This window comes from Hemiscyllium ocellatum, chromosome 42 (assembly GCF_020745735.1).
Source record: "Hemiscyllium ocellatum isolate sHemOce1 chromosome 42, sHemOce1.pat.X.cur, whole genome shotgun sequence".
NCBI classification, from domain to species: domain Eukaryota; kingdom Metazoa; phylum Chordata; class Chondrichthyes; order Orectolobiformes; family Hemiscylliidae; genus Hemiscyllium; species Hemiscyllium ocellatum.
Window position 1 is genome coordinate 34183295 of NC_083442.1, and position 24483 is coordinate 34207777.

General features: G+C 42.3%; 1 protein-coding gene across 5 annotated transcripts in view; it reads left to right on the top strand.

Annotated features, from left to right (window-relative positions):
- Positions 1 to 24483, top strand: part of myo9aa (myosin IXAa) — a 328643-nt gene that overhangs the window by 273478 nt on the left and 30682 nt on the right. For all 5 annotated transcript variants that reach the window (XM_060853931.1, XM_060853935.1, XM_060853933.1 and 2 more), the window contains 8 exons: positions 5817 to 5923; positions 8097 to 8305; positions 15047 to 15276; positions 15791 to 15907; positions 16296 to 16484; positions 19812 to 19859; positions 22279 to 22390; positions 23854 to 23915. In XM_060853931.1, coding sequence (XP_060709914.1) covers positions 5817 to 5923; positions 8097 to 8305; positions 15047 to 15276; positions 15791 to 15907; positions 16296 to 16484; positions 19812 to 19859; positions 22279 to 22390; positions 23854 to 23915 — 1074 coding nt within the window. The remainder of the gene's footprint in view (positions 1 to 5816; positions 5924 to 8096; positions 8306 to 15046; positions 15277 to 15790; positions 15908 to 16295; positions 16485 to 19811; positions 19860 to 22278; positions 22391 to 23853; positions 23916 to 24483) is intronic.

Genomic DNA, 24483 nt, shown 5'->3' on the forward strand with positions numbered 1-24483 from the left:
GTGAGGCTAATTGGCCCATCATTTCCTGCTTTCCATTTCCCACCTTCTTGAAAAAATGATTAACATTATTGGTTTTCCAACCCACAATCCAGTAAGTTCTGGAACATTTTATGCAAAACCCTTGGATGGACACCATTAGGTCATTGAAACTTGTTTGCCTTTTAATCCCATTAGTTTATCAGAATACTTTGTCCCTTATGATAGTTGCTAGACCTTTCCTCCATTAGCACCTTGCTCATCTCTATCTTTGAGAAAGATCTTTCACTGTGAAGGCTGATATAAAATATTGATTTAAAATACCTGCTATTTCCCTGTTCCATATTCCCAATCCCCAGTCATATCCTCCAAACATCACACACTCACTTTGCCTGCTCTTTTTCTTTTTATATGCTCAGAGAAGTTCTTAGTTTTTGTATTCATGTTTCTTGCCAACCTACTTTCATAATCAATTTGTCCCTCTTTATTTTAATCTTAGTCATCTGTTGGTTCCTGGGAAAAAAAACAATCTTCTGGCCTGCCACTAGTTTTTTGCTGCTTTCTGTGTCTTAGATTTTGACTGAATACTCTCTCGGACAGCTTTTGTTGACCATGCGAGGTTCATACTTCTCAAAAGTCCTTTTTAACTGGAACAAATTTTTGTTGAGTGTTAATGAAATTTCTGCTTAAATGTCATTTTCTGCTCGAGCACTGTCTTGCCCTTAGTCTGTTTTTCTAGCTGTCTTAAGCAAGTCTTTCATCATCCCTCTGCACTTGCCTTTATTGCAGTTGAGGATGTTGGTTTGAGATGCAATTTGCTCGTCCTTGTTCCGAATTTGAAATTTGGCCACAATGTGATGGCTGTTGCATAGGGGATCATTAACTACGTGGTTTCTTATTAATCCTACCTCATTACATTGTTAGACATAAAACAGCTTAGAACATAGAACAGTAGGGCACAGGAACCGGCCCTTTGGCTCACGGTGTTATGCCGCATGTGATGCCAAATTAAACGAATCTCTTCTGCCTGCCCTTGGTCCATATCCCTCCATTCCCTGCATATTCATGTGCTTATCTAAAAGCCCCTTAAATTCACCTATTGTTTCTACTTCCACCACCACCCCTGGCAATGTAAACAAAACAACTTGCCCTTTGCGTCTCCTTTGAACTCCCCCCCCCCGCCCCGCCTTAAATGTGTGTCCCCTGGTACTAGCCATTTCAACTCTGGGGGAAAAGATTCTGACCATTAACCCTATGTATGCACCTCATAATTTTATGGACTTCTATCAAGTCTTCCCTTGCCCTCAGCCGCTCCAGAGAAAACAACCCTAGTTATTCTAGCCTCTCCTTATAGCTCACATCCTCAAATCCAGGCAGCATCCTGGTAAATGTCTTCTGCCCCGCTCCAGAGCCTCCACATCCTTCCTGTGTTTGGCAATCAGAATTGAACGCAGTACTCTAAGTGTGGCTGAACCAAAGTCTTGTAAAGCTGCAAAATGACATCCTGACTGTTGTCCTCAATGCCCCAACCAATTAAGGCAAACATGCCGTACACCTCCTTTACCACCCTATTCACTTGTGTATCTACTTTCAGGGAGCTATGGACTTGAACCCCAAGATCCCTCTGTACATCAATGTTGTTCAGGGCCCTGTAATTAACTGTATATTTTGACTTAACATTTGATCTCCTAAAATGCAGTATCTCATACCTAACCGGATTAAACTCTATCTGCCATTTCTCCACCCATATCTGCAACTGATCTATATTCAGTTGAATCCTTTTGACAACTTTCTACACTATCCACAACTCCATCGATCTTTTTGTTGCCTGCAAATTTGCCAACTCAACCATCTATGTCTTCATCCAAGCTATTTACATATATCACAAACAGCAGAGATCCCAGCATGGATTCCTACAGAACTCCACTAGTCATGAACTTCCACACAGTAAAACATCCTTCCAGCATTACCCACTGCATTCTATGGGAAAGCCAATTTTGAGTCCAAGTGGCCAAGTCACCGTGGATCCCATGCATCTTAATCTTCTGGATGAGCCTGTTATGAGGGACCTTGTCAACAGCCTTACCAAAATCCATGTAGAGAACATCCACTGCTATACCCTCATCAATCACCTTTGTTTCCTTCTTGAAAAATTCAATCAAATTATTAAGACTTCATCTGCCCCGCACAAAGCAATGCCAACTGTCCCTAATTAGGCCATGCTTTTCCAAATGCATGTAAATCCTACTCCTAAAAATTCTCTCTAATAGCTTCCCAACCACCGATGTCAGACTCACCAATCTACTTCCTTCCTTGAACAGAGGAACAGCATTGCTTCCTCACCATCCTCTGGGACCTCTCCGGTGGCTGGAAAGGATACAAAGGTTTTGGTCAAGGCCCCAGAAACCACCTCTTCTGCCCCTCTCAATAATCTGTGCTGGACACCATTGAGCCTTCAGGACTTATCCCCTCCAATGCTCTTCACAACTTTTATCTCAAAAAGCATAGCATGTTGCAGCTTGTGCAACATATTGTTCTAAGAAGCAAAACATAATGCCCTCTAAGTTCTTCTGCCATACTACACTTGCATATTGGATTTGTCGGGTGAGCATGCAAATTAAAATTGCCTATGATAATCGTAGTGCCCTTTTTGTGCGCCTCCATTATTTCCTGATTTATACTTTGTACTTCAGTGAGTTCTTCCCTAAAGTAGGAATTTTAAACTCTTTGTCCTGCATTTCTACTTTTTTATGTGCTGCATTCATTATCAATGCGTTTCTCTGACTGTTTGAATCAAATTGTGATGTTGTTTTGAAGGAAGACTGTCCAAAGCTCAACATTTTATTTCACATTTTCCTGCCAACAGTTTGCTGGTTATTAACTGGTTTTGACATTTAGCCAAATTATATCAGGTGGTTGTCAATACTTGATTAGATTTCCTGACCAGAATCTTATGTTGACTGTTGTGTTTACACATGGCAGTGTTAACATTTCAACATTAAGTTCTGTGCATAATTTCTTATCTGGTTTACTTATTTTGACCAAACCCTTTTGAGTACTAATTGTTCTTACCGACTACATTGTCAAAGTGTTTAACAGATTTGATTATAATCAAAATATCCTCTAAATTTAAAGGAAAGATCTGAATATGCTTGTGCTCATATAGTAGATTATTACACATCAAAATATCTAAAAACACTTAATCTACAATGAATTACTTTTCAATATAGTGACTGTAAAGCCGGCAACAACAGGAGCAGCAGTTTGCACTATTTATGGTTTTTCAATGTGAATGATCTCTGATTCATCATGCATATTTAAGACATTGTTGTGTTTCAGCCTAAAATTGCTATTTTCTCAAAGCTGTAGACACCACAAAAGTCAAGAAAAAATCTTGAGGACAACTGGACACTTTGACTCAATTGTTGCACATTTCAACAGCTGAGGACAAGCCCGAAATGCTTATTCAGAAAGTGTTATATCCTAGCATTTACTGGATGAATCATGAACTCTCAAAGAGCTAATGTTCCTATTTCAGTGTTATGTTCTAATACTTTGTGTGTTTGTTAATCCTTTTCATAGACTGAATGAGTGATGCAACTGAACAGTCATTAAATATCTTTGTTAGATTAATTCTTTGAATTATAATTCAATTACTTTTACTGTATTGTGTAGAATGCAGTTGAATGGAGAATTCTTTTATGCATCACTGTGTTGTGGCTGGCCAGCATTTACTATCCATCCCTAATTGCCTTTGAGAAAGTGATAATGAGCTGCTGCCTTGAACTGCTGCAACCCATGTGCTGTAGGTGGACCCGTTATGCCCCTGAGGAAGGAATTCCAGGATTTTGACCCAACAACAATGAAGAATGGGATATATTTCCAAGTCAGGGTGGTGAATGGCTTGAGGAAACTCGCAGGTGGTGATATTCTTGTGCATCTGCTATCTTGTCCTTCTAGTTGGAGGTGGTAATGAGTATGAAAGGTGCTGCCTAAGCTCTTGTTACATTCAGTATCTGCAAATGGTAATGAACATTGTGCAATCATTGGCGAACGTACCCACTTCTGACTTTATGGTAGAGGGAAGACTATGGATGAAGCAGCTGAAGATGCTTGGGCCTAGAGCCCTACCCATAGGAACTCATATAGAGGTGTCTTGGGACTGAGATGGCTAATCTCCAACAGCCACAGCCATCTTGCTATGTGTCAGCAGAGAGTTTGGCATTTCAGGCAGAAAATTGCTGTGAATACTTTTGCCTTTGCATTGATGTGCTGGGTTCTTGCATCATTGAATCCCATTTGGTGTTTTCAACAGGTTGATGCCTGATTTTTAGGTATGCCGTGTGTTGCTCCTGGCATGCCCTCCTGCACACTCCTTTGGTCCCCTGGTTTAATGGTAATGGTTGAGTGGGAGATATGCTGGGCCATGAGGCTGCAGATAGTGTTGGAGTACCACTCTGCTGCTGATGGCCCACAATGCCTTACAATGCCCAGTCTTGAGTAGCTAAATCTGTTAGAAGTCTCTCCCAGTTATCGTGGTAATAGTGCCACACAACATGGTGGAGAGTATTCTCATTGTGAAGGTGGGACTTCATTGCTACAAGGACTGTGCAGTGGTCACTCTTACTAATATTGTCACGGTGAAGACGAGGTCAAGCATGCCTTTCTTTCTTGTTGGTTCTCTCATCGTGTGCCAAGGATCCAGTCCAGCAGCTTTGTGCTTTACTCATGTAACTGGTTGGATCCTAATGCTGCCCCCACCCCAGCCACTCTTGTTGGTGCACATTAAAATTCCCCACCCAGAATATATTTTGCATCATTGTCAGACTTGCCACGCTCAGTGCTACCTCCACGTTTTGTTCAACATGGAAGAACATTGATTCATCAGATGAGAAAGGACAGTATGTGGTGATCAAGAAGTTTTCTTGCCCATGTTTAACCTGATGCCATGCCATGAGATGTCATGGTGTCTTGAGTCATGGAAATTTGAGGATTTCCATGGCAACTCCCTCCCGGTTATATCCCACTGCTGGGTCTGTCGTGCCCGAGGGAATGGCTATATTGAGAGATGATGATGGTGATGTTTGGAACATTGTCTGTAAGGTATGATGCCAAGAATATGACATTATCAGGCTGTTGCTTGACCTGTCCCAATTTTGACACTAGCCCCTATAAAGTTTGTAAGGAGGACTTTGCAGGGGCAACAGGGCTGTTTTTGCAATTATCGTTTCCAGTTTCTATGTTGATGCCAGGTGGTCCATCCAGTTTCATTTCTTTGTTGAGATTTTGTAGCAATTGATACAACTGAGTGACTTGTTGGACCATTTCAGACAGTTGAGAGTCAACCATCTTGCTGTGGCTTTGGAGTTGCTTGTAGGGGCAGATCAGGTGAGGAAGGTAGATTTCCGCTTGCTTCTCGGATTCTGCCTAATCCGCTGTGTTTTTTCCAGCAACATGTTTTATCAACTGAGTTTCCAGCATGTGCAGCTCTTACTTTCTCCTAGATTTCCTTTCCTGAAGGGCATTAGTGAACCAGATGGATCTTCTAACAATCAACAATAGTTTTATCGTCATTAGAGGATTCTTCATTCCAGACTCTCTTTTGTAATGGCGGGATTTGAAGACAGGTCCCTCGTGAGTTTCTGGTTTAATAGTCCGGTGATATTACCACCAGGCAACAGACTCCCCAAATTCCGCCCTCCCCCAATTCTGTTGGGATTATGTTAGATATGTTCATGCAGTTAGCTTACTAAATATTTGTTGTATTTTCCATAAATAGATTTTAAAGACTACTTTATCAGCTTAGTATGGGTTCACAATGCTTCCACTCTATCTTGCAGATGCAGTCTACACGGAATGAAGATCAGAAGAAGCTGCACAAAGCACAGTCTCAAGATGAATTGGGCAAGTTGGACCCTGTTCAAGAGAGTTATGTCCCAGATGGCAGGTATTGAGAGATGAGACTTTTTATAATAAATCTGTGCACAGCTGGTATTAACACTCTGGGTAGGCTGAAGATCAGAACAATTAGCAAGAGTTCTTGCAGCTTATGACTATCTGGTCACACGGGGTGCAAAGTGTTTATCCTTGCATGTTTGGTGCTGATATAATTTTATTTGACTGATGACCTCCGAGAATAATTTCTTGTCTAGGTTCACTTCAGAAAGAGAACACTTGGAGCTTTTGGAGTTACTGATGCTCAAAGTACCACACTGCCTTTAGTCGTTAAAGGATGAAAATTTGAAACAAAAAATGTATTCTTAAAAAATATTGTGTAGACTGATTTGTTCTTTCAATATCATTTTAGTATGAATATTAACACGAACCAAATTTGGAAATCCTGCTGTTTTCAGTGCACACACTGAATGGCCTCCTCGTGGACACCTCTTACCTACATCCCACAATATCTCACCAAACGTTGACATCAAGTGCAAGTTCTTTTTATAAAAGTGATGGATAGATCATGTGTATTTAATTTATGTTCAGACTTCAGATATAGTCATTGGTTTGAGTTACAAACTAATGGCTGTGACAGCAATGCCATGTAAATATATGCTGGCGTTTAAATTTACAAGAGTTTTGAAACTTTCTGCCAATTAATTTTAACTGCATAATGGTTAATGTCTTGTTACAAGGAAACCCTGAGCTTCTCATCGAAGCATAAGATTCCTTTATGTCTCTGATTTTCTTCTGATTCTCTGGAGAATGAGTTCTACACCCGACTGTCTCTCCTTGTTTTCAGTCAACTGTCAGCCATGCATGATCTCCTTATTGACTTTAGGATATCAATTGCTCAGATGTAGATATTTTTCATCAACCTGTCCAGATGTGTTACAATACATCTCCAGGGCAGATGAGGCTTCCACCTGGACTTTCTGGTCCGGAGGTAGGGTCACTGCCACTATGCCACAATACCCATTGCTCATTTGTAAATGAAGACAAGCTCCCCATGTTCATTTCATTGATATTGATGATCTTGACATGATAAGTTTGAAAAAAAATCAGTTTATTGAAAATCCAGAGTGCAGCTATCAGAGAGAGACCCTTGAATCTCCTATCATTTGCATTAGTAAGTTTAAGGATACTTACAAAAAGCCAGGTTGATTGATACACATTGTTTTTTTTTGTAGTTAACTACTCCCTGGAGTGTTTCCTAACTTTGAATTTCGTGCAACCTGTTTTTTTCAATCAATAGGTTTGCATGGCAAATGAAACATCGTGGGTGTTATGTTCATTTTGATACCTGGATATTAACCACTGGGTGGCACAGTGGTTAGCACTGCTGCCTCACAGCGCTGGAGACCTGGGTTCAATTCCCGACTCAGGCGACCGACTGTGTGGAGTTTGCACGTTCTCCCCGTCACTGCGTGGGTTTCCTCCGGGTGCTCCGGTTTCCTCCCACAGTCCAAAGATGTGCAGGTCAGGTAAATTGGCCATGCTAAATTGCCTGTAGTGTTAGGTAAACGGGTAAAAGTAGGGGTATGGGTGGGTTGCGCTTCGGCGGGTCGGTGTGGACTTGTTGGGCCGAAGGGCCTGTTTCCAAACTGTAAGTAATCTAATCTAATCTAATCTAAAGTCCTGCCACCAAGCCTCCTTCCAGTGCTAGGTTAGAGTGGTGCTGGAAAAGCACAGCAGGTCAGGCAGCATCCAAGGAGCAGGAAAATTGACGATTTGATCAAAAGCCCTTCATCAGGAATGCCTTCCAGTGCTAGTCTAAATAGTCATTTAGTCATCTGTGGCGGAAGATGAATAAATCTTTGCAGAAGAGACTCTTGCCCTGAATAATGTGATGCAGTGTATTATGTAACAGTAGCAATATACAAGTTATGTTATTAGGTAGGTATATTATCTATAAATGGTAAACAATAAACACATAACTCCATCAGGAGACGACCAGATCCCAGCTGATTCACTTCCCAGAGGTTGTGAAATCATCAGATTGTGTGGATCTCAGTTCAAATGTTAATTCTTTCAGACCATTATCTGATATGACACTGGCGATGATGGAAATCCTGAACAAGGATAAATAATTCCTATTCACAATTCATGTCTGTAGTTGTATGATCCGTATTGACAGAGCTGACTGAGCACGTTGACTAACATTTGATTTCTGGCCATAGAGCTGTTTTGAAGGGTCGTATGAGGTTCTGGGGAAACAGAAAACAAGGAGAAAAGAAGCTCCCAAGGGAGAAGCTAGCTACTCAGTCAGAGCTGCAGGAGCCCAGCATGGGTCAGGATGTCCAGGGGCCACTATGGAGAAGAGAGCTCAAACCCAGTGAGGCTGTACTTAATCTAACCACCACTGAAGGAAGGGACAGTCCTTTTAAAGGTAAATAGGGAAGAGTTTCCTTAAGTTTAAACTGTATTTTACAAGTTCATTAAATGCTTTATCTTATCTTTCAGAAACCTTTTAAAGTATTTCACGTATTATGTGGTTTAATTAATGTGGCTTGTGGCTGTTGTTTTACATAATGGCAAACTACTTTTGGATTGTAAGATCTTGCAAGTAAGAATGAGATAAATATCATGCAGTCTGTGTTGTTGGAAATGATACTGGTCAGGATATGAAGTTAAACCACTGTTCTTAATCAAGACTTGGAGGTGTCTGTGTTGGACTGGGTTGGACAAAGTTAAAAATCTCAACACCAGGTTATAGTCCAACAGGTTTGTTTGAAAGCACTAGCTTTCGGAGCACTGCTTTTTCTTCAGGTGGTTGTGGAGGATAACATCATAATAACAGAATTTATAGCCAAAGGAGTCCAGTGTCATAGAGATATGATACACTGAACAATTGTGAATTAAATGTTTCATCTTTTAGAATGGGATCTGCTACATCCAGTTGCAAATAGTGTTGGGCAATTAAACGACTCACTGGAGGCTCCACAACTATCCCCATCCTCATGATGGAAGAGCTGAGTACATCAATGCAAAAGATAAAGCTGAAACATTCACAGCAATCTTCAGCCAGAGGTACCAAGTGGATGATCCATCTTGGCTTCCTCCAGTGGTCTCCAGCATCACAGATAGGTCTTCAGCCAATTTGATTCACTTCACATGAAACCAAGAAACAGAGACTCTGGATACTGCAAAGACCATGGGTCCAGACAGCATTCTGGCAATAGGACTGAAGACTAGAACTTCCTCAATCAACAGCTCCCTCCAAACCTGGGGACATGGGACAATAGGAAAATGGCACAGATATTGCATCAATATTTTCTCTAATTTCATGGTGGGATATAAGAAAATTTCCAATTATAGGGATCAAAGAGCCTGGGAACTAAAGATCAGTAAGCCAAACGTCTGTGGTGGGTGAGTTACTTAATATGATTGTGAAGGATAAGATGTACATGCATTTGGAACGACAGTATTTGATTAGGAGTAGTCAGCATGGCTTTGTAGATAGGAGATCATGCCTCACAAATTTGATGAAGTGACCAGGAAGTTTGACAAGGGCATGGTGACAGACCTAGTCTGGATGGATGTAGTCTAAAGGCCTTACAGCCTTTGATAAGGTTCCACATGGTAGGCTACTCTGGAAGGTTGGATCTCATGGAATCCAGGGCAAGCTGGCAAATTAGATACACAATTGGCTTGATGGTAGGAAGCAGAGGGTAATGGTTGAAGGATACTTGTTGGACTGCAAGCCTGTGACTGTTGGAGTCCCTTAGGATGCGGTGCTGTGCCCATTACTGTTTGTTGTCCATATCAGTGAGTTGGATGAGAATGTACAAGTTATGAGTAGTCAGTTTGCTGATGACACTAAATTAAACGGTATCGTGGACAGTGAGCAAGATTATCTGAAAATGCAGCAGGACCTTGATCAGCTGGGGAAGTGGGCAGAGAAATGGCAAATGGAGTTTAATATAGATAAGAAAATCTCCCAGACCTGAACGTTGCCGCCCAGGTTGATAGTGCTGTTAAGAAGGCATACAGTATGTTAGGTTTCATTGGTAGAGGGATTGAGTTCCGGAACCATAATATCATGCTGCAACTATACAAAATGCTAGTGCGGCCGCACTTGGAGTATTGCATACAGTTCTGGTTGCCCTATTTTACAGGAAGGATGTGGAAGTATTGGAAGAGGTGCAGAGGAGATTTACCAGGATGTTGCCTGGTCTGGAGGGAAGGTCTTATGAGGAAAGGCTGAGTGACTTGGGTCTGTTCTCATTGGAAAGAAGAAGGCTAAGAAGGGAGTTGATAGAGACATACAAGATGATCAGAGGATTAGATAGGGTAGACAGTGAAAGTCTTTTTCCTAGGATGATGACGTCAGTTTGTACGAGGGGATATAAACATATTACCCCTCAATTTGTAGTTCAGTCAGACGTCAGAGGCAGGTTCTTTACTCAGGGAGTGATAAGGGCATGGAATGCCTTGCCTGTCAATGTAGTTAAACAGCCACATTAGGGAGATTAAAACAATCCTTGGATATGCATTTGGATGACTATAGGATAGTGTAGGGGGAAGAGCTTGGAATAGTTCACAGGTCAGCACAACATTGAGAACCGAAGGGCCTGTTCTTCACTGTATTGGTCTATGTTCTGTGACCTGATCACGTGTACCCTAGAACTTCGTGGTAAGCTAGGGAAGTGATTGCTGCGCCCATTTGCTGAGATATTTGTATTATTGATAGTCACAGGTGAGGTGCCGGAAGACTGGAGATTGGCTAATGTGGTCCCACTATTTAAGAAAGGTGTTAAGGACAAACCAGGGAACTATAGACCAGTGAGCTTGATGATGGTGATGGACAATTTGTTGGTGGGAATCTTGAGGGTCAGAATTTACATGTATTTGGAAAGGCAAGGATTGATTAGGGATAGTCAACATATCTTCATGTGTGGGAAATCATGTCTCACTAACTTGATTGAGTTTTTTGAAGAAGTAACAAAGAGGATTGATGAGGGCAGAGCGGTGGATGTAATCTATATGGACTTCAATAAGGCATTGTTGTGGTTCTGTTCGCCGAGCTGGGAAGTTGTGTTGCAGACGTTTCGTCCCCTGTCTAGGTGACATCCTCAGTGCTTGGGAGCCTCCTGTGAAGGAGGCTCCCAAGCACTGAGGATGTCACCTAGACAGGGGACGAAACGTCTGCAACACATTCCCAGCTCGGCGAACAGAACCACAACAATGAGCACCCGAGCTACAAATCTTCTCACAAACTTTCAATAAGGCATTCGACAGCGTTCCCATGGGAGACTGGTTAGCAAGGTTAGATCTCGTGGAGTACAGGGAGAACTAGCCATTTGTATACAGAACTGGCTCGAAGGTAGAAGACAGGAATGGTGGTGGAGAGTTGTTTTTCAGACCGGAGGCTTGTGACTAGTGGAGTGCCACAAGGATTGGTGCTGGGTTCACTACTTTTTGTCATTTATATAAATGATTTGGATGTGAATATATGAGTTATAGTTAGTAAGTTTACAGATGACACCAAAATTAGAGGTGTAGTGGACAGTGAAGAAGGTTACCTCAGAGTACAATGGCACCTTGATCAGATGGGCCAATGGGCTGAGGAATGGCAGTTGGAATTTAATTTAGATAAATGCGAGGTGTTATACAGGACTTATACATTTAATAGAAGGGCAAAAGTGAGGACTGCAGATGCTGGAGATCAGAGTCAAGGGTTTGGTGCTAGAAAGACACAGCAGGTCAGGCAGCATCCAAGGAGCAGGAGAATCAATGTTTCGGGCAAAGGCCCTTCATCAGGAATGAGGCTGGGAACCTCCGGGATGGAGAGATAAATGGGAGGGGCTAGGGGAAAGGTAACTGAGAGTGCACTGGGTGGATGAAGGTGTGGGAGGTGATGGTGTTTCAGGGTGGTGGTGGAGTGGGTGGATGGACAGATGCATTGTAGGGGCAGTGCTGCATTGGAGGATTGGGGTGGGGTGGAGGAGCTGATGGGGTCCGTGGTGCCATTGGGTTGGGGAGGTCCGGGGGTGGGGTGCTAGGGCTCAGGGCCTGTGTGTCCTTGCCAAAGTGGGGGGGGGGGGAGTTAGGGTGTTTAACCACTGAGCGTCGGGGTTAGTTGTTGTGGGTGTCCCGGAAATGTTCTCTAAAGCGCTTTGCAAGTAGGCGTCCTGTCACCCCAACGTTGAGGAGACTGCATCGGGAGCAACGGATACAGTAAATGACCTGTGGCCGAGTTCTTCGGCTCTCCCTCCCACTGTGCCGGGAACATGCAAGTCCTGGGCTGCCTCCGTCACCGCTCCCTGGCTGCCCAGCGCCTGGGGCAGGGGTGGCGCCTCATCTTCTGCCTTGGGGCGCTCCAGCCCTGCAGCGTTGGTGTGGGTTTCGCTGGTTTCCTCATTTCCCCTCCCCCCATCTTGTCCCAGTTCCGACTTGGCACCATCCTCACGGCGTGTCCTGTCTGTCCGTCTTCCTTCACCCTCCTGTCTGACCTGTCACCGTTGTCCCCAACTCCATCTGACTATCGCACTGTCAGCACATTTGATGATAAATTCCTAGGGAATGTTGCTGAACAGAGAGACTTTGGAGTACAGGTCATAGTTCCTTGAAAGTAGACTCACAGGTAGATAGGATAGTGAAGAAGGCGTCTGGTATGCTTTCCTTTATTGGTCAGAGTATTGAGTATAGGTGTTGGGAGGTCATTTTGCGGCTGTACGGGATATTGGTTAGGCCACTGTTAGAATGTTGCATGCAATTCTGGTCTCCTTCCTGTCAGAAGGATGTTGTGAAACCTGAAAGGGTTCAGAAAAGATTTACAAGGATGTTGCCAGGGTTGGAAGATTTGAACTATAGGCAGAGGTTGGATAGGCTGGGGTTATTTTCCCTGGAGCATCGGAGGTTGAGGGGTGACCTTTATAGAGGTTTATAAAATCATGAGGGCCATGGATAGGATAAATAGACAAGGTTTTTCCCTGGGGTGGGTGAGTCCAGAACTAAAGGGCATAGGTTTAGGGTGAGAGGGGAAAGATATAAAAGGGACCCAAAGGACAATTCTTTTCAAGCAGAGTGTCATGCGTGTATGGAATGAGCTGCCAGAGGAAGTGGTGGAGGCTGGTGCAATTTCAACATTTAAAAAACATCTGGATGGGTGTGTGAATAGGAAGGGTTTGGAGGGATATGGGCTGGGTGCTGGCAAATGGGACTAGCTTGGGTTGGGCTATCTGGTCGGCATGGACAGGTTGGACTGAAGGCTCTGTTTCTGTGCTGTACATCTCTGTGACTTGTACTCTCAAACTTGTTGCTCCCCTAGCCAAGCTATTCCAGTACAGCTACGACACTGGCATCTACACAACAATTAGAAAATTGCCCAAATACATCCTGCACATAAAAAGCAGGACAAATCCAACCTGACCAATTACCGTCCCATCGTTCTTGTCTCGAATGTCAGTGTAGTAATGAAAGGTGTCATCAATAGTGCTTTCAAGCAGCACCTACTCAGCAATAACCTGCATAATGACACCCAGTTTGGGTTCCGCCAGGGCCACCCAGCTCTTGACCTCATTACAGCCTTGGTTCAAACATGGACAAAAGAGTTGAATTCCAGAGGGGGGGTGAGAGTGACAGTCCTTGACATTAAGGCTGCCTTTGACTGAGTATCAAGAAGCCCTAGCAAAACCGGAATCAATGGGTAAATGGAGCCAACTCTCCTGTGGTTGGCATCATACTTGATGCAAAGGAACATGTTGTGCTGTTGGAGGTCAGTCATCTCGGCTCCAAAACATCTCTGCAGGAGTTCTCAATGTAGTGAGCTCAGCCCAATTGTCTTCAACTGCTTCATCAATGAGCTTCCCTCCATCATAATGTCAAATGTGGGGATGTTCACCAATAATTGCACAGTGTTCACCATTCGTGACTCCTCAGATACTGATTCAGTCCATGTTCAAGTGCGTCAAATCTGGACAATATCTAGGCTTGGCCTGACAAGCAGTAAGTAACTTTTTCATCACACAAAAGCCAAGCTATGACAATCACCAATAAAAGACAGTTAACCACCACCCCATCGACATTCAGCCATATATCCAAGATGCATTGCAGAAATTCATCATAGGTCCTGAGACAACACCTTCCAAACCCATGACCATTTCCATCTGGAAGGACAAGGGCAGCCGGTACATGGGAATGCCATCACCTGCAAGTTCCCCTCCACACCACTCACCATTCTGACTTGGAAACATATCTTCAGTGTCACTTGGTCAAAAATCCTGGAATTCCCTCCTTAGTGGCATTGTGGGTCAACCCACAGCAGATGGACTGCCATGAGTCAAGAAGGCAGCTCACCACGATTTCTCAAGGGCACCTAGGCAAGGGCAGTAAATGCTGGCCAGCCATCGATACCCACATCCCACAAATAATGGGTGGTTAATTTGAAAATAAATGAATGCTGGAAATAAGAGCCAAAAGTAAAAATTGCAACATCAGGGAGACCACACCTACAATGAATGTGAACAGCATATAAATCAGATTTCAAGCCTGACCAGATATATACTGGATTAGTCAAATGCAATTTCACTCTCTGTCTGCTTTATGTCAGAGCACGCAGGTTCTGTCTTGAAATACGCCAGAGGATTGGTGAACCTAGAAGTGAATGAATTAGGAAATTTCAGAATGCAGCCAGGTACTTAGATCAATGAGTTAAGATTATTAATGGAATGTCCAGAAATACACTTTTCATCTGAGAATTTGTGTTCTTAGAGATTTTGCGTTGAACTGAAGATTAGCACAAGGGTTGGGCGATTTGAATGATTTTGTATTTTAAAGCTTATCGCTTTGTGAATATAACTGATCTACTTGAGCAATATGTACAGTAAGCAGTGAAATGGAGCTCAGGACATATGCATGTATATGTAATCTGATTTAATTAATATACCTGATTGTGTTGATTGGCATTTCAGACCAGGACTCCAAGTTAGAAAATGAGCATGTTCTGCTCAGAATTTCAGGCACAGAGCTTTTTCCCAAAATCGAGACTGACCTCAGGATTTTAGATTTCCATAAATGCTGCATTTCACTGTCTTGAAGAGTTGTTTGATGTGCTGATGATAACTGATTCTGTATACCTGTGCAGCAATTTGTTTGATGTTGATCTTGATTTTCTCATCTCCCTCAGGTCAGGAACTCATATCTCATAATCTGACCCCACCCAGGAGTCCTGATTTAGGGCTAGAGCGAGGGAAAGAATTTAAGGAGAATAAAGAGCCATCACCAAAAGTAAAGCGAAGGAGGAGTGTGAAAATTAGCAACGTGGGCTTGGAGCCCATACAGTGCCAGCACGACGAGTTACAGATTATTACCAGTGCCAATGATTTCAAGTGTATGAATGAATTCCTGCAGAAGAAGGTAAGTGTGAAACTCTACAATCAAGTCTAAGGTTCTCATGGACAAAGCAGCAAAATTGATTCTCAAGGAAACTGGGTAGATGCAACAAGCTGAAAAATAACAACACAGATTCACATCTGCATCAAACTTATGGAATGAGACCTTTCTCTATTTACATTGGAGAGCCTGCATTAAATGGGTTTTGGCAAAGACAGCCTATTTCTAACTGGACAGAGGCAGGCTTGGCAGAAATAGACATGGTTTGCAGTGCACCTTTTATTGTTTATAAGGAAGCTTGTTGTTTGGGGAGAATGAAGAAATCTTTACTTAGCAATTAACCGGTATACTTATGTAAGAGTCATGAATGCCAGTGCTTGAGTGTGATTTTTGAAAGGGTTCCATTAGTATCCCAAGTAACCTTGTTATACTCAAAATTTGCAAATTTTATTTTAACAAAGACTCTTCGTCTGTAAGTTAACAATGTCTTACATTCATACTTAAAGGAATATTTTATCTTTTTGCTTTACCTTTTTAGATCACTGACCTGGACACTGATGACTGCAAGAAGGATACATTTGTGGATGTTGTTTTTAAGAAATCCCTTAAAGAGTTCCGTTTAAATATATTCAACTCTTATTCAGCAGCTTTAGCGGTGAGTGTAGGTTCAGATCGATGAGGATTTTGACCATATATTGATGGAATGGAAGGGGAAATGAAGCATTCATTGTAAGCTGTAAATTACATAATGAGAACTTTTCACTGTTGCTTTTTGATGATCTAGACTGGATTTGTTTTCCTGATCCTGTAGAATTGCCTTCATTCCCATCTATAAATTTTTGTTTAAGGGAGTAGAAAGTTGTCAAAGCTGTTGCTAAATTATCATCTATTTTCTAGGAGGGAGCAATTTATTCTTAACTTACAATAAATCCAACATATTAAGTTGAGGTATCACATCAAAGATTAAGTGGCAGGGAGGGATAGCATGACCCTAGCTATGATACTCTTATCTTTTGTTCAGTGTCATGGTATTTCTGTCACAGATGGATAATGGGAAGAGCATTCGGTACAAAGATTTGTATGCGCTATTTGAGCAGATTCTGGAGAAAACGATGAGACAGGAGCAACGTGATTGGAATGAGTCTCCGGTCAAAGTGTGGGTCAACACCTTTAAGGTGTTCCTAGATGAGTTTATGATGGAATACAAAATTCTGGAGAATAACACTGGAAAGGTGAGATGTTTAAGATATTTAGCTCAATTTGTTTGAGACGTACATAGGTAAAAATCCAAGATTTGTAATGTAGGACCACAGATATTGAAATAATAACCACAAAAGTGAGGTAAGTCAAGAAGTAATTAGATGGCACCACGTATTAACTTTAAGAGACCATGGGGGTGAGCAAGGGGTGAGGGAGAGACATGAATATAGCAAGCTTTGACCATCTTGAAAAGTATGATTGTGAAAGACTGTTGTTTTATTCACTCGTAGCGATGTGGGCATTGCTGGCTGGCCAGCATTTTCTTACCCATCCCTAGTTTTTCCACGGAATTCCTGCAGTGCAGAGCAGGCCATTTGGCCCATGGTGTCCACACCGACCCTCCAAAGAGCATCCCACCTGGACCCACCCACAACTCCCTACCATACACCTGTAACCCTGCTAATTCATCTAGCCCACATATCCCTGGACACTATGGAGCAATTAAGTGTGGCCAATCCACCTGCGCTGCACATCTTTGGACTGTGCGAGGAAACCGGAGCATCCGGAGGAAACCCACGCAGACACTTGGTGAATGTGCAAACTCCACACAGACAGTCACCTGAGGTGGAATGGAACACAGGCCCATGGTGCTGTGAGGCAGCAGCGCTAACCATTGAGCCACCATACTGCCCCAAGAATGTGATGATGAGCTGCCTTCTTAAACTGTTGCAGTCCAATGCTGTACATTGATTCGCAATGCTGTCAGGAAGGGACTCCCTCGTCAGGTCCACATCCCCCACCAACCCAACCTCCACTCCCGGCACCTTCCCCTGCAACCGCAAGAAATGCAAAACTTGTGCCCACAACTCCTCCCTTACTTCTCTCCAAGGCCCCAAGGGATCCTTCCATATCCGCCACAAATTCACCTGCACCTCCACACACATCATCTATTGCATCAGCTGCCCCCGATGTGGCCTCTATATTGGGGAGACAGGCCGCCTACTTGCGGAACGTTTCAGAGAACACCTCTGGGACACCCGGACCAACCAACCCAACCACCCCGTGGCTCAACACTTTAACTCTCCCTCCCACTCCACCGAGGACATGCAGGTCCTTGGACTCCTCCATCGCCAGACCATAACAACACGACGGTTGGAGCAAGAGCGCCTCATCTTCCGCCTGGGAACCCTCCAACCACAAGGGATGAACTCAGATTGCTCCAGTTTCCTCATTTCCCCTCCTCCCACCTTGTCTCAGTCGATTCCCTCGATCTCAGCACCGCCTTCCTAACCTGTAATCTTCTTCCTGACCTCTCCGCCCCCACCCACTCCGGCCTATCACCCTCACCTTGACCTCCTTCCACCTATCACATCTCTATCGCCCCTCCCCCAAGACCTTCCTCCCTACCTTTTATCTTAGCCTACTGGACACACTTTCCTCATTCCTGAAGAAGGGCTTCTGCCCGAAACGTCAAATCTCCTGTTCCTTGGATGCTGCCTGACCTGCTGCGCTTTTCCAGCAACACATTTTCAGCTCTGATCTCCATCATCTGCAGACCTCACTTTCTCCTTGTAGATGGTGGACAGGCTTTGGGGAGATAGGAGATGAGTTACTCGCTGCAGATTTCCTAGTTCTGATCTGCTATCTGTATATGTGAAGAGTCCAGTTGATATTCTGGTCAATGCCACCCCCAAGGATGCTGATAGTGGGGAATTCAGTGACGGTAACACCATTGAATGTCAAGGGGCAGTGATGAGATTGTCTCTTACTGGAGATGACCATTGCCTAGCCTTTGTTTGGTGCAAATGTTACTTGCCACTTGTCAGCTCAAGCTTGGATGTTGTCCAGATCTTTTTGCATTTGAACATGGATTGCATCAGTATCTGAGGAGTTGCAAATGTTGTTGAAAATGCTTGGGCCAAGGACACTACCCTGAGGAACTCTTGGAGCTGAGATAACTGACCTCCAACAGCTGCAACCACCTTCTTATTTGTCAGGTATGACTCTAAGCACTGGCAAGTATGCCCACTAATACCCTTTGATTCCAATTTTGCCAGGCTTCCTTGATGCCTCACTCGGTTGAATGCAACCTTGATGTAGAGGGCATCACTCTCACCTCGCTTGTGAATTCAACCCTTTTGTCCATGTTTGAACCAAGGCTGCAATGAGGTCAGGAGCTGAGTGGCCCTGATGGAACCCAAACTGGATGTTATGGAGCATATTATTGCTCAGCAGGTGTTGCTTGATAGCACTATTGATGACATCTTCCATCACTTTACTGTGGTTGAGAGTAGACTGGTTGGATTTGTCCTGCTTTTTGTGGGACAATTTTCTAGTTGTTGTGTAGATGCTGGTGTTGTAGCTGTATTGGAACAACTTGGCTAGGAGAGCAACAAATTCTGGAGTATGAAACATCAGTATTACTACTATCACAATCTTATCAGGCCCATAGGCTTTGCAGTGTCCAGTACATTCAACTGTTTCTTGATGCCACATGGAGTGAATTGGGTGAAGACTGTTATCTGTGATGCTGGGGCTATTGGAAGAGGCCAAGATGAATCATTCACTTCTGGCTGAAGATTGCTGTGATTGCTTCACCCTTATCTTTTCCACTAATCTGGGCTCTTCTATCATTGAGGATGGTGAGATTTGTGGAACCTCGGTGAGCTGTTTAATTATCCAGCACTGTTCACAACTTGTGGCAAGAATGCAGAGCTTAGACGGGATCCATTGGTACATGGTAATCAGCAGGAGGTTTCCTTGGCCCTGTTAAACCTGAAGCCATAAGACTTCAATGTTAAGACTCCGAGGATAGGTGGGAATTCAAAAAGGCTCTGAAATCACAACTCGATCTCCCTTAATGGCCTAATCGGCATAGGCACCATTCTATACCATTTTAATCATGTGCTTCTGCTGAGTTAGACGAGATGAACTGTGACAATGTTCATGTGTGTTCTGGTGAAATCATCCAGGAATTCTGCTGCTGCTTGCAATCCAGTGGCCCCTCCTATTGATAGTTTTTGAAGACAGGTTTGAACTCATTTGTCATTCTCGACACGATTCTCTAGTCTGCCAACACTGTCTGGACTCTTGCAAGTTAAATTCCTATTTGAAATGCTGTTGGCATCTGTGAAAACAAACCTCGAGCTCAGCTGTTCATGAGAGAAGTTCGTGGAAAAGCAAGTGTGATGGAAAGCCCGAGATTGATCAGATTTGTTAATTATATCAGTGAAGTAAATGTCCAGTTTTACATTCTAGCTTGTGTGATTCCCTGACTGCCTGTTGCCTAGAAACATGGGTGTGGGTGTATGCATGTGCGGGCACATTCACTCACGTAAAAATCCGACTTTGTTTCACAGGCGCAAAAAGTTGAAAGGAAGAAGAGACGGAAGAAAGAAACTGACATTGTAAGTAATTAAGTATTGTCAGACTCCCAGTTACGTTCTTTGTCTGTTTCACCAAACTCTTTGTGTTCCATTAATCTGTTAATGCACTCCAGTTGCACCTATTTCCAACCTGAGCTAACTGTTGTCCTCCGTATTCTTATTCAGGCATCTGAAATTATTATTTGCAGGGATTTATTGTACTCTTTAGTAGAATTACCCTTCCTACAGCATAACAGGAACTGCACTGTGTTTATGGGGCCTTTTTCTGTATTGTGCTACCTTATCAATTGACTTATTTCTTGAAAAGCAAAAGCAATAACTGCTCCAAGGAACTATAATGATAGCAAGTGGGGGACAAAATTCACTTTGTCTTTGTAGCATCAAAAATTTGTCTAGTTTGAACGATAATGGTATTTTTGAAATATCACACATTTCCAAGTAAATTCAGGACCTCTCTTACTCTCTATACTTTCTTTAAGCCACCTGTTCTTTAAACCAGCCCTGTTAAGAGGTATAAGCTATTTAAATATTTTTGAGTAATCAGATATGCTAATAGTAAAGCTTCAGGTTTCTAATATTCCTGCTTTGCAGTGATTCTAGCTACACAAAACATTGTGTTTGATATTTACACCATTCCTGTCTTCAGTATATTGTCTCATTTCTGGACTGACATCTAGTGTTGACACCCAGTTTGTGACTGAATATATATTGTGTAAAAAATCCTCATGGACTTGTCTCATAACACATTTACCTAGTAATCTTGGACCTTCTAAATCTGTGTATAATTGTTTATTTGTGTACAGTTCATAAAATGTGAAATACTGTTAAGACAGACTTGAGTGAATGCAAAATACCAGCAATAAATAGTGGCACAGAAATTACCCGACAGCGCAAACAAATTTAATTAAAATTTGTCTTCATTGTTGGTTTTCCATGTCCTATAGTGATTACTATCCAATCATACTCATGTCTTATGTTTGCCATGTACATATGATCGTATGTGAAGCTCTTTTGTTGGACGTGGAAGGGAGAAAGAAACTTAGTGAAATTAAACTCATTACAGAAGCAGTACCAAGCAAAGCAATGAGTTGTGGACTAACAAACCTGTATCCAGATGTCCATTATAGGGTATAAGAAGAAGTCACTTGTGGGCAATTAAATGCATTTGTGATAATTTTCCAAAAATTCCCAGATTCAGAAAAAGTTCTACCAGACTGCAGAGTGGCAAATATAATCCCTGTTCAAAAAGGAAGGGAAGATAATGGGGAATCAGAAGCCAACTGGTTTCACCTCTTTTATGAGGAAGGTGTCAGAATCATTCATTAGTTAGCTTATAGCTGGACATTTAAAGGTTCTACACAATTAGGAAGATACAGCATGGTTTTGTAAAAAGGAAATCACGCTTAACCAATTTATTAGACTCTGAAGAAGTGGCCCATGCACTGAAGACATGCTGTTTTTGGATTCCAGAAGGCAGTTGTGGAAAATATGTGCTCATAGTGTAGTAGGTAACATATTAGCATTGGTAGAAGATTGGCTGAAAATAACCCTTGTCTCATTGGCAGGTTGTCATAATGGAGTCCCACTGGGACCTCAGCCTTTTACAGTTTGCATCAATGACTTAAAGGAATTTAATGTAGAAGTAAGGATTTTATGGTTCATTTTAAGGGTCAGTTGTGAGAACCATATCTCAAGCACTGTTTTTGTCTCCTTGTTTAAGGAAGGAGCAAATGTATTGGAAGTGGTTCAGAAAAGGTTCAGAGGATTGCTATCCGGAAGGAGCAGTTGTCTCCTGAGAATAGATTTGACAGGCTAGGCTGATTTACACTAGAATTTAGAAGAATGAGATGCAACTTGATTGAAGTGTATAAGATCCTGAATAATCATGACAAGGTTGGCATAGAAAGGATGCTTCCTTGTGGGTCATTCCAGACAGGGAGCACTGCGTTGAAATTAGGGGTCACCTTGTTAGAACCAAGATGAGAACTTTTTTTCTCATAAAAGATTCTGTGACTTGGAATTCTGTCTCAAACATTATAGAAGCTGAGACATTGAACATTTTTAAGGCACAGGCAGATTGTCTTGCCATCAAGAATCTTATCAGAGGTTATCGAGGGTATATGGATATGTGGAAATCAAAACACGTGCAAGGATGTGCATATGATTGGCCGCCGTATGCTCCTATTTCATATATTGAATTTGTGTATTTTTATTCTAATTTAACGGTGTGTTCAATTGATGTTGAACTATTAGAAGTATGTTTATTTTAATGCTTAAGAGTGCCTATTGTAGTGAAGCCTCCCACCATTTGAGTGCAGAAGTAGTACTGGAATTAATTTTCTTCTGAGGTGATGGGAATGATGCAATTTTTTGAACAGTATTTTATCGCTGTCCCTAAATATTAGAATGATTTTTATGAGCCAGATATATCTGATTACAGGTGGAGGAGTACAATGGTCATATTTTCAAATCTACACAGTACAGTATTCCCACCTACTGTGAATGCTGTTCCTCTCTTATCTGGATGATGGACAGAGCCTGCGTCTGCAAGTGTAAGTTCCTACAGATATTGCACCAAAATTGAAGAGCAGACAAAATTTTTGCTTTCAAGAAATTTTTACTTTTTTAAGAAATTCTGTTTCCTCATAGTATGCCTGTTACTTGTCATATTCCCTGGTCTGCCTTTTTCCTTGAAATGTGTCTAATTGTCTGTAAGGGGCCATTTGTTCTGTCTACTTCCATAATCTATTATCTTAAGACATTGGAGCAAAGATTAGGTCATTTGGACCTGTTCCACCATTCAGTTAGATCGTGGTTGATCTGATAACTCCCCAACTCCACTTTCCTGCCTTTTTGCCAAAGTCTTGAATTCTTTACTGATAATAATGTCTGTCTTAGCCCTGAATATACTTAACAATGCAGCATCTACAACCTCTGCAGTAAAAAAAAAACTCCACGTATACACTTTGAGAAAATAAAACATTCTTCCTCATCACTGTCTTAAGTGGGTGACCCCTTACTCTGAGGTTATGCTCTTTGGTCCTAAACTCTCCAACAAAGGGATAAGAAGTCTCCACATCTACCTGTCAAGCCGTCTGAGAACCTTGTATATTTCAATAACATGCCTCTCATTATTCTAAATTCCATTTAGTACATGTGCAATATACTCAACCTCTCTTCATAAAATCCCTCCTACCTGGTATTAACCTAGTGAACCTCCTCTGGACTGCCTCCAATGTGAATGTCTCTTTGCTTAGATAAGGGGACCACAACATTTCACAAAATTCCAGATGTGACCTGACTAGTGTCTTGTACGGTCTCAAACTTTGTCAGACTTCTTTTTACAATCCTTCCATTAGGACAACAGTCCATATGCCTTCCCAGTTATCCGCTGAATTTAGATGCTCGCTTTTTGTGATTCATGCACAAAGATTCCCAAATTCCTCTGCAGTCTTTCTCCACTTAAAGCTCTTCTATTTTTTTTCCTGTCCAAGTGGAGAGCCTACTTTCTTCCTCATTTAAACTCCATCTGCCAGGTTTTGACCTAGCCACTTAATCTATCTATATCCCTCTATGAAATTTCTCTCTCATTCTTGCCACTTGCATTCCCACTGATTTTTGTGACATCTGCATATACAGCGATGGTGCATTCACTTATGTCATCTAAATTATTAATATACTTTGCAAATAATCATGGCCACAGAACTAAACCCTGCTGCACTATTTTTCTGTAGTTACTGATTTCATAATACCTTCACTGCTAGGTGAAGCAGTTTTGCCTGTTGGCTTTTGCCTTGAGAACTTTTAAATATTTGTTGTATCCAGTTTTATTTGTATGAATCCATGTGGACTAATGGAGTAAATATCTTATCGATTGTGGTGATTACAATATTACACACTTGTGCATTTAAATCAAGCTGGTCAACTGAATTGCATCTTTCAAAATTAACTTCAGATAAAAATGTCTTTGTATATGTTGTGTTGTATGTTAGGCTACTTTTCACCTCTCTTTCAGTATGTAGGTATGCTTGCCATAGAAAGTGCTGCTTGAAAACTACAATCAAATGCTCCAAAAAGGTAAGTTGTCTTGAATTAGCAGAGCTTCAAATTCTTTGTGAACAGTGCTCTGAGAGTGGCAGCTTTGCAGTTTTAAGCCATTCTTGTTTTTCAGACTTTACCGGACAATCTTCACTGAAACATGAGTGAATCAGATGAGTTTTTTTTGACAATTGACAATGGATTCAGGGTCATGATTATATTGTTAATTCTAGATTTTTATAAAATTCCAATAACACCATCTGTTGAAATTAGTTGAGACAGTTTTGATTCAGGGAGAGAGTGCGCACTGCAGATGTTGAGAGTGTGGTGCTGGAAAAGCACAGTCGATCAGGCAGCATCCGAGGAGCAGGAGAATGGGGCTTGTGGGCCAAGGAGGCTGAGAGATAAATGGGAGGGGTGATAGGGCTGGGGGGAAGGTAGCTGGGAATGCAATAGGTAGATGAAGGTGGGGAGTGAAGGTGATAGATCAGAGGGGAGGGTGGAGCGGATAGGTGGGAAGGAAGATGGACAGGTAGGACAGGTCATGAGGGCAGTGCCGAGTTGGAAGGCTGGATCTGGGATGAGGTGGAGGGAAGGGATATAAGGA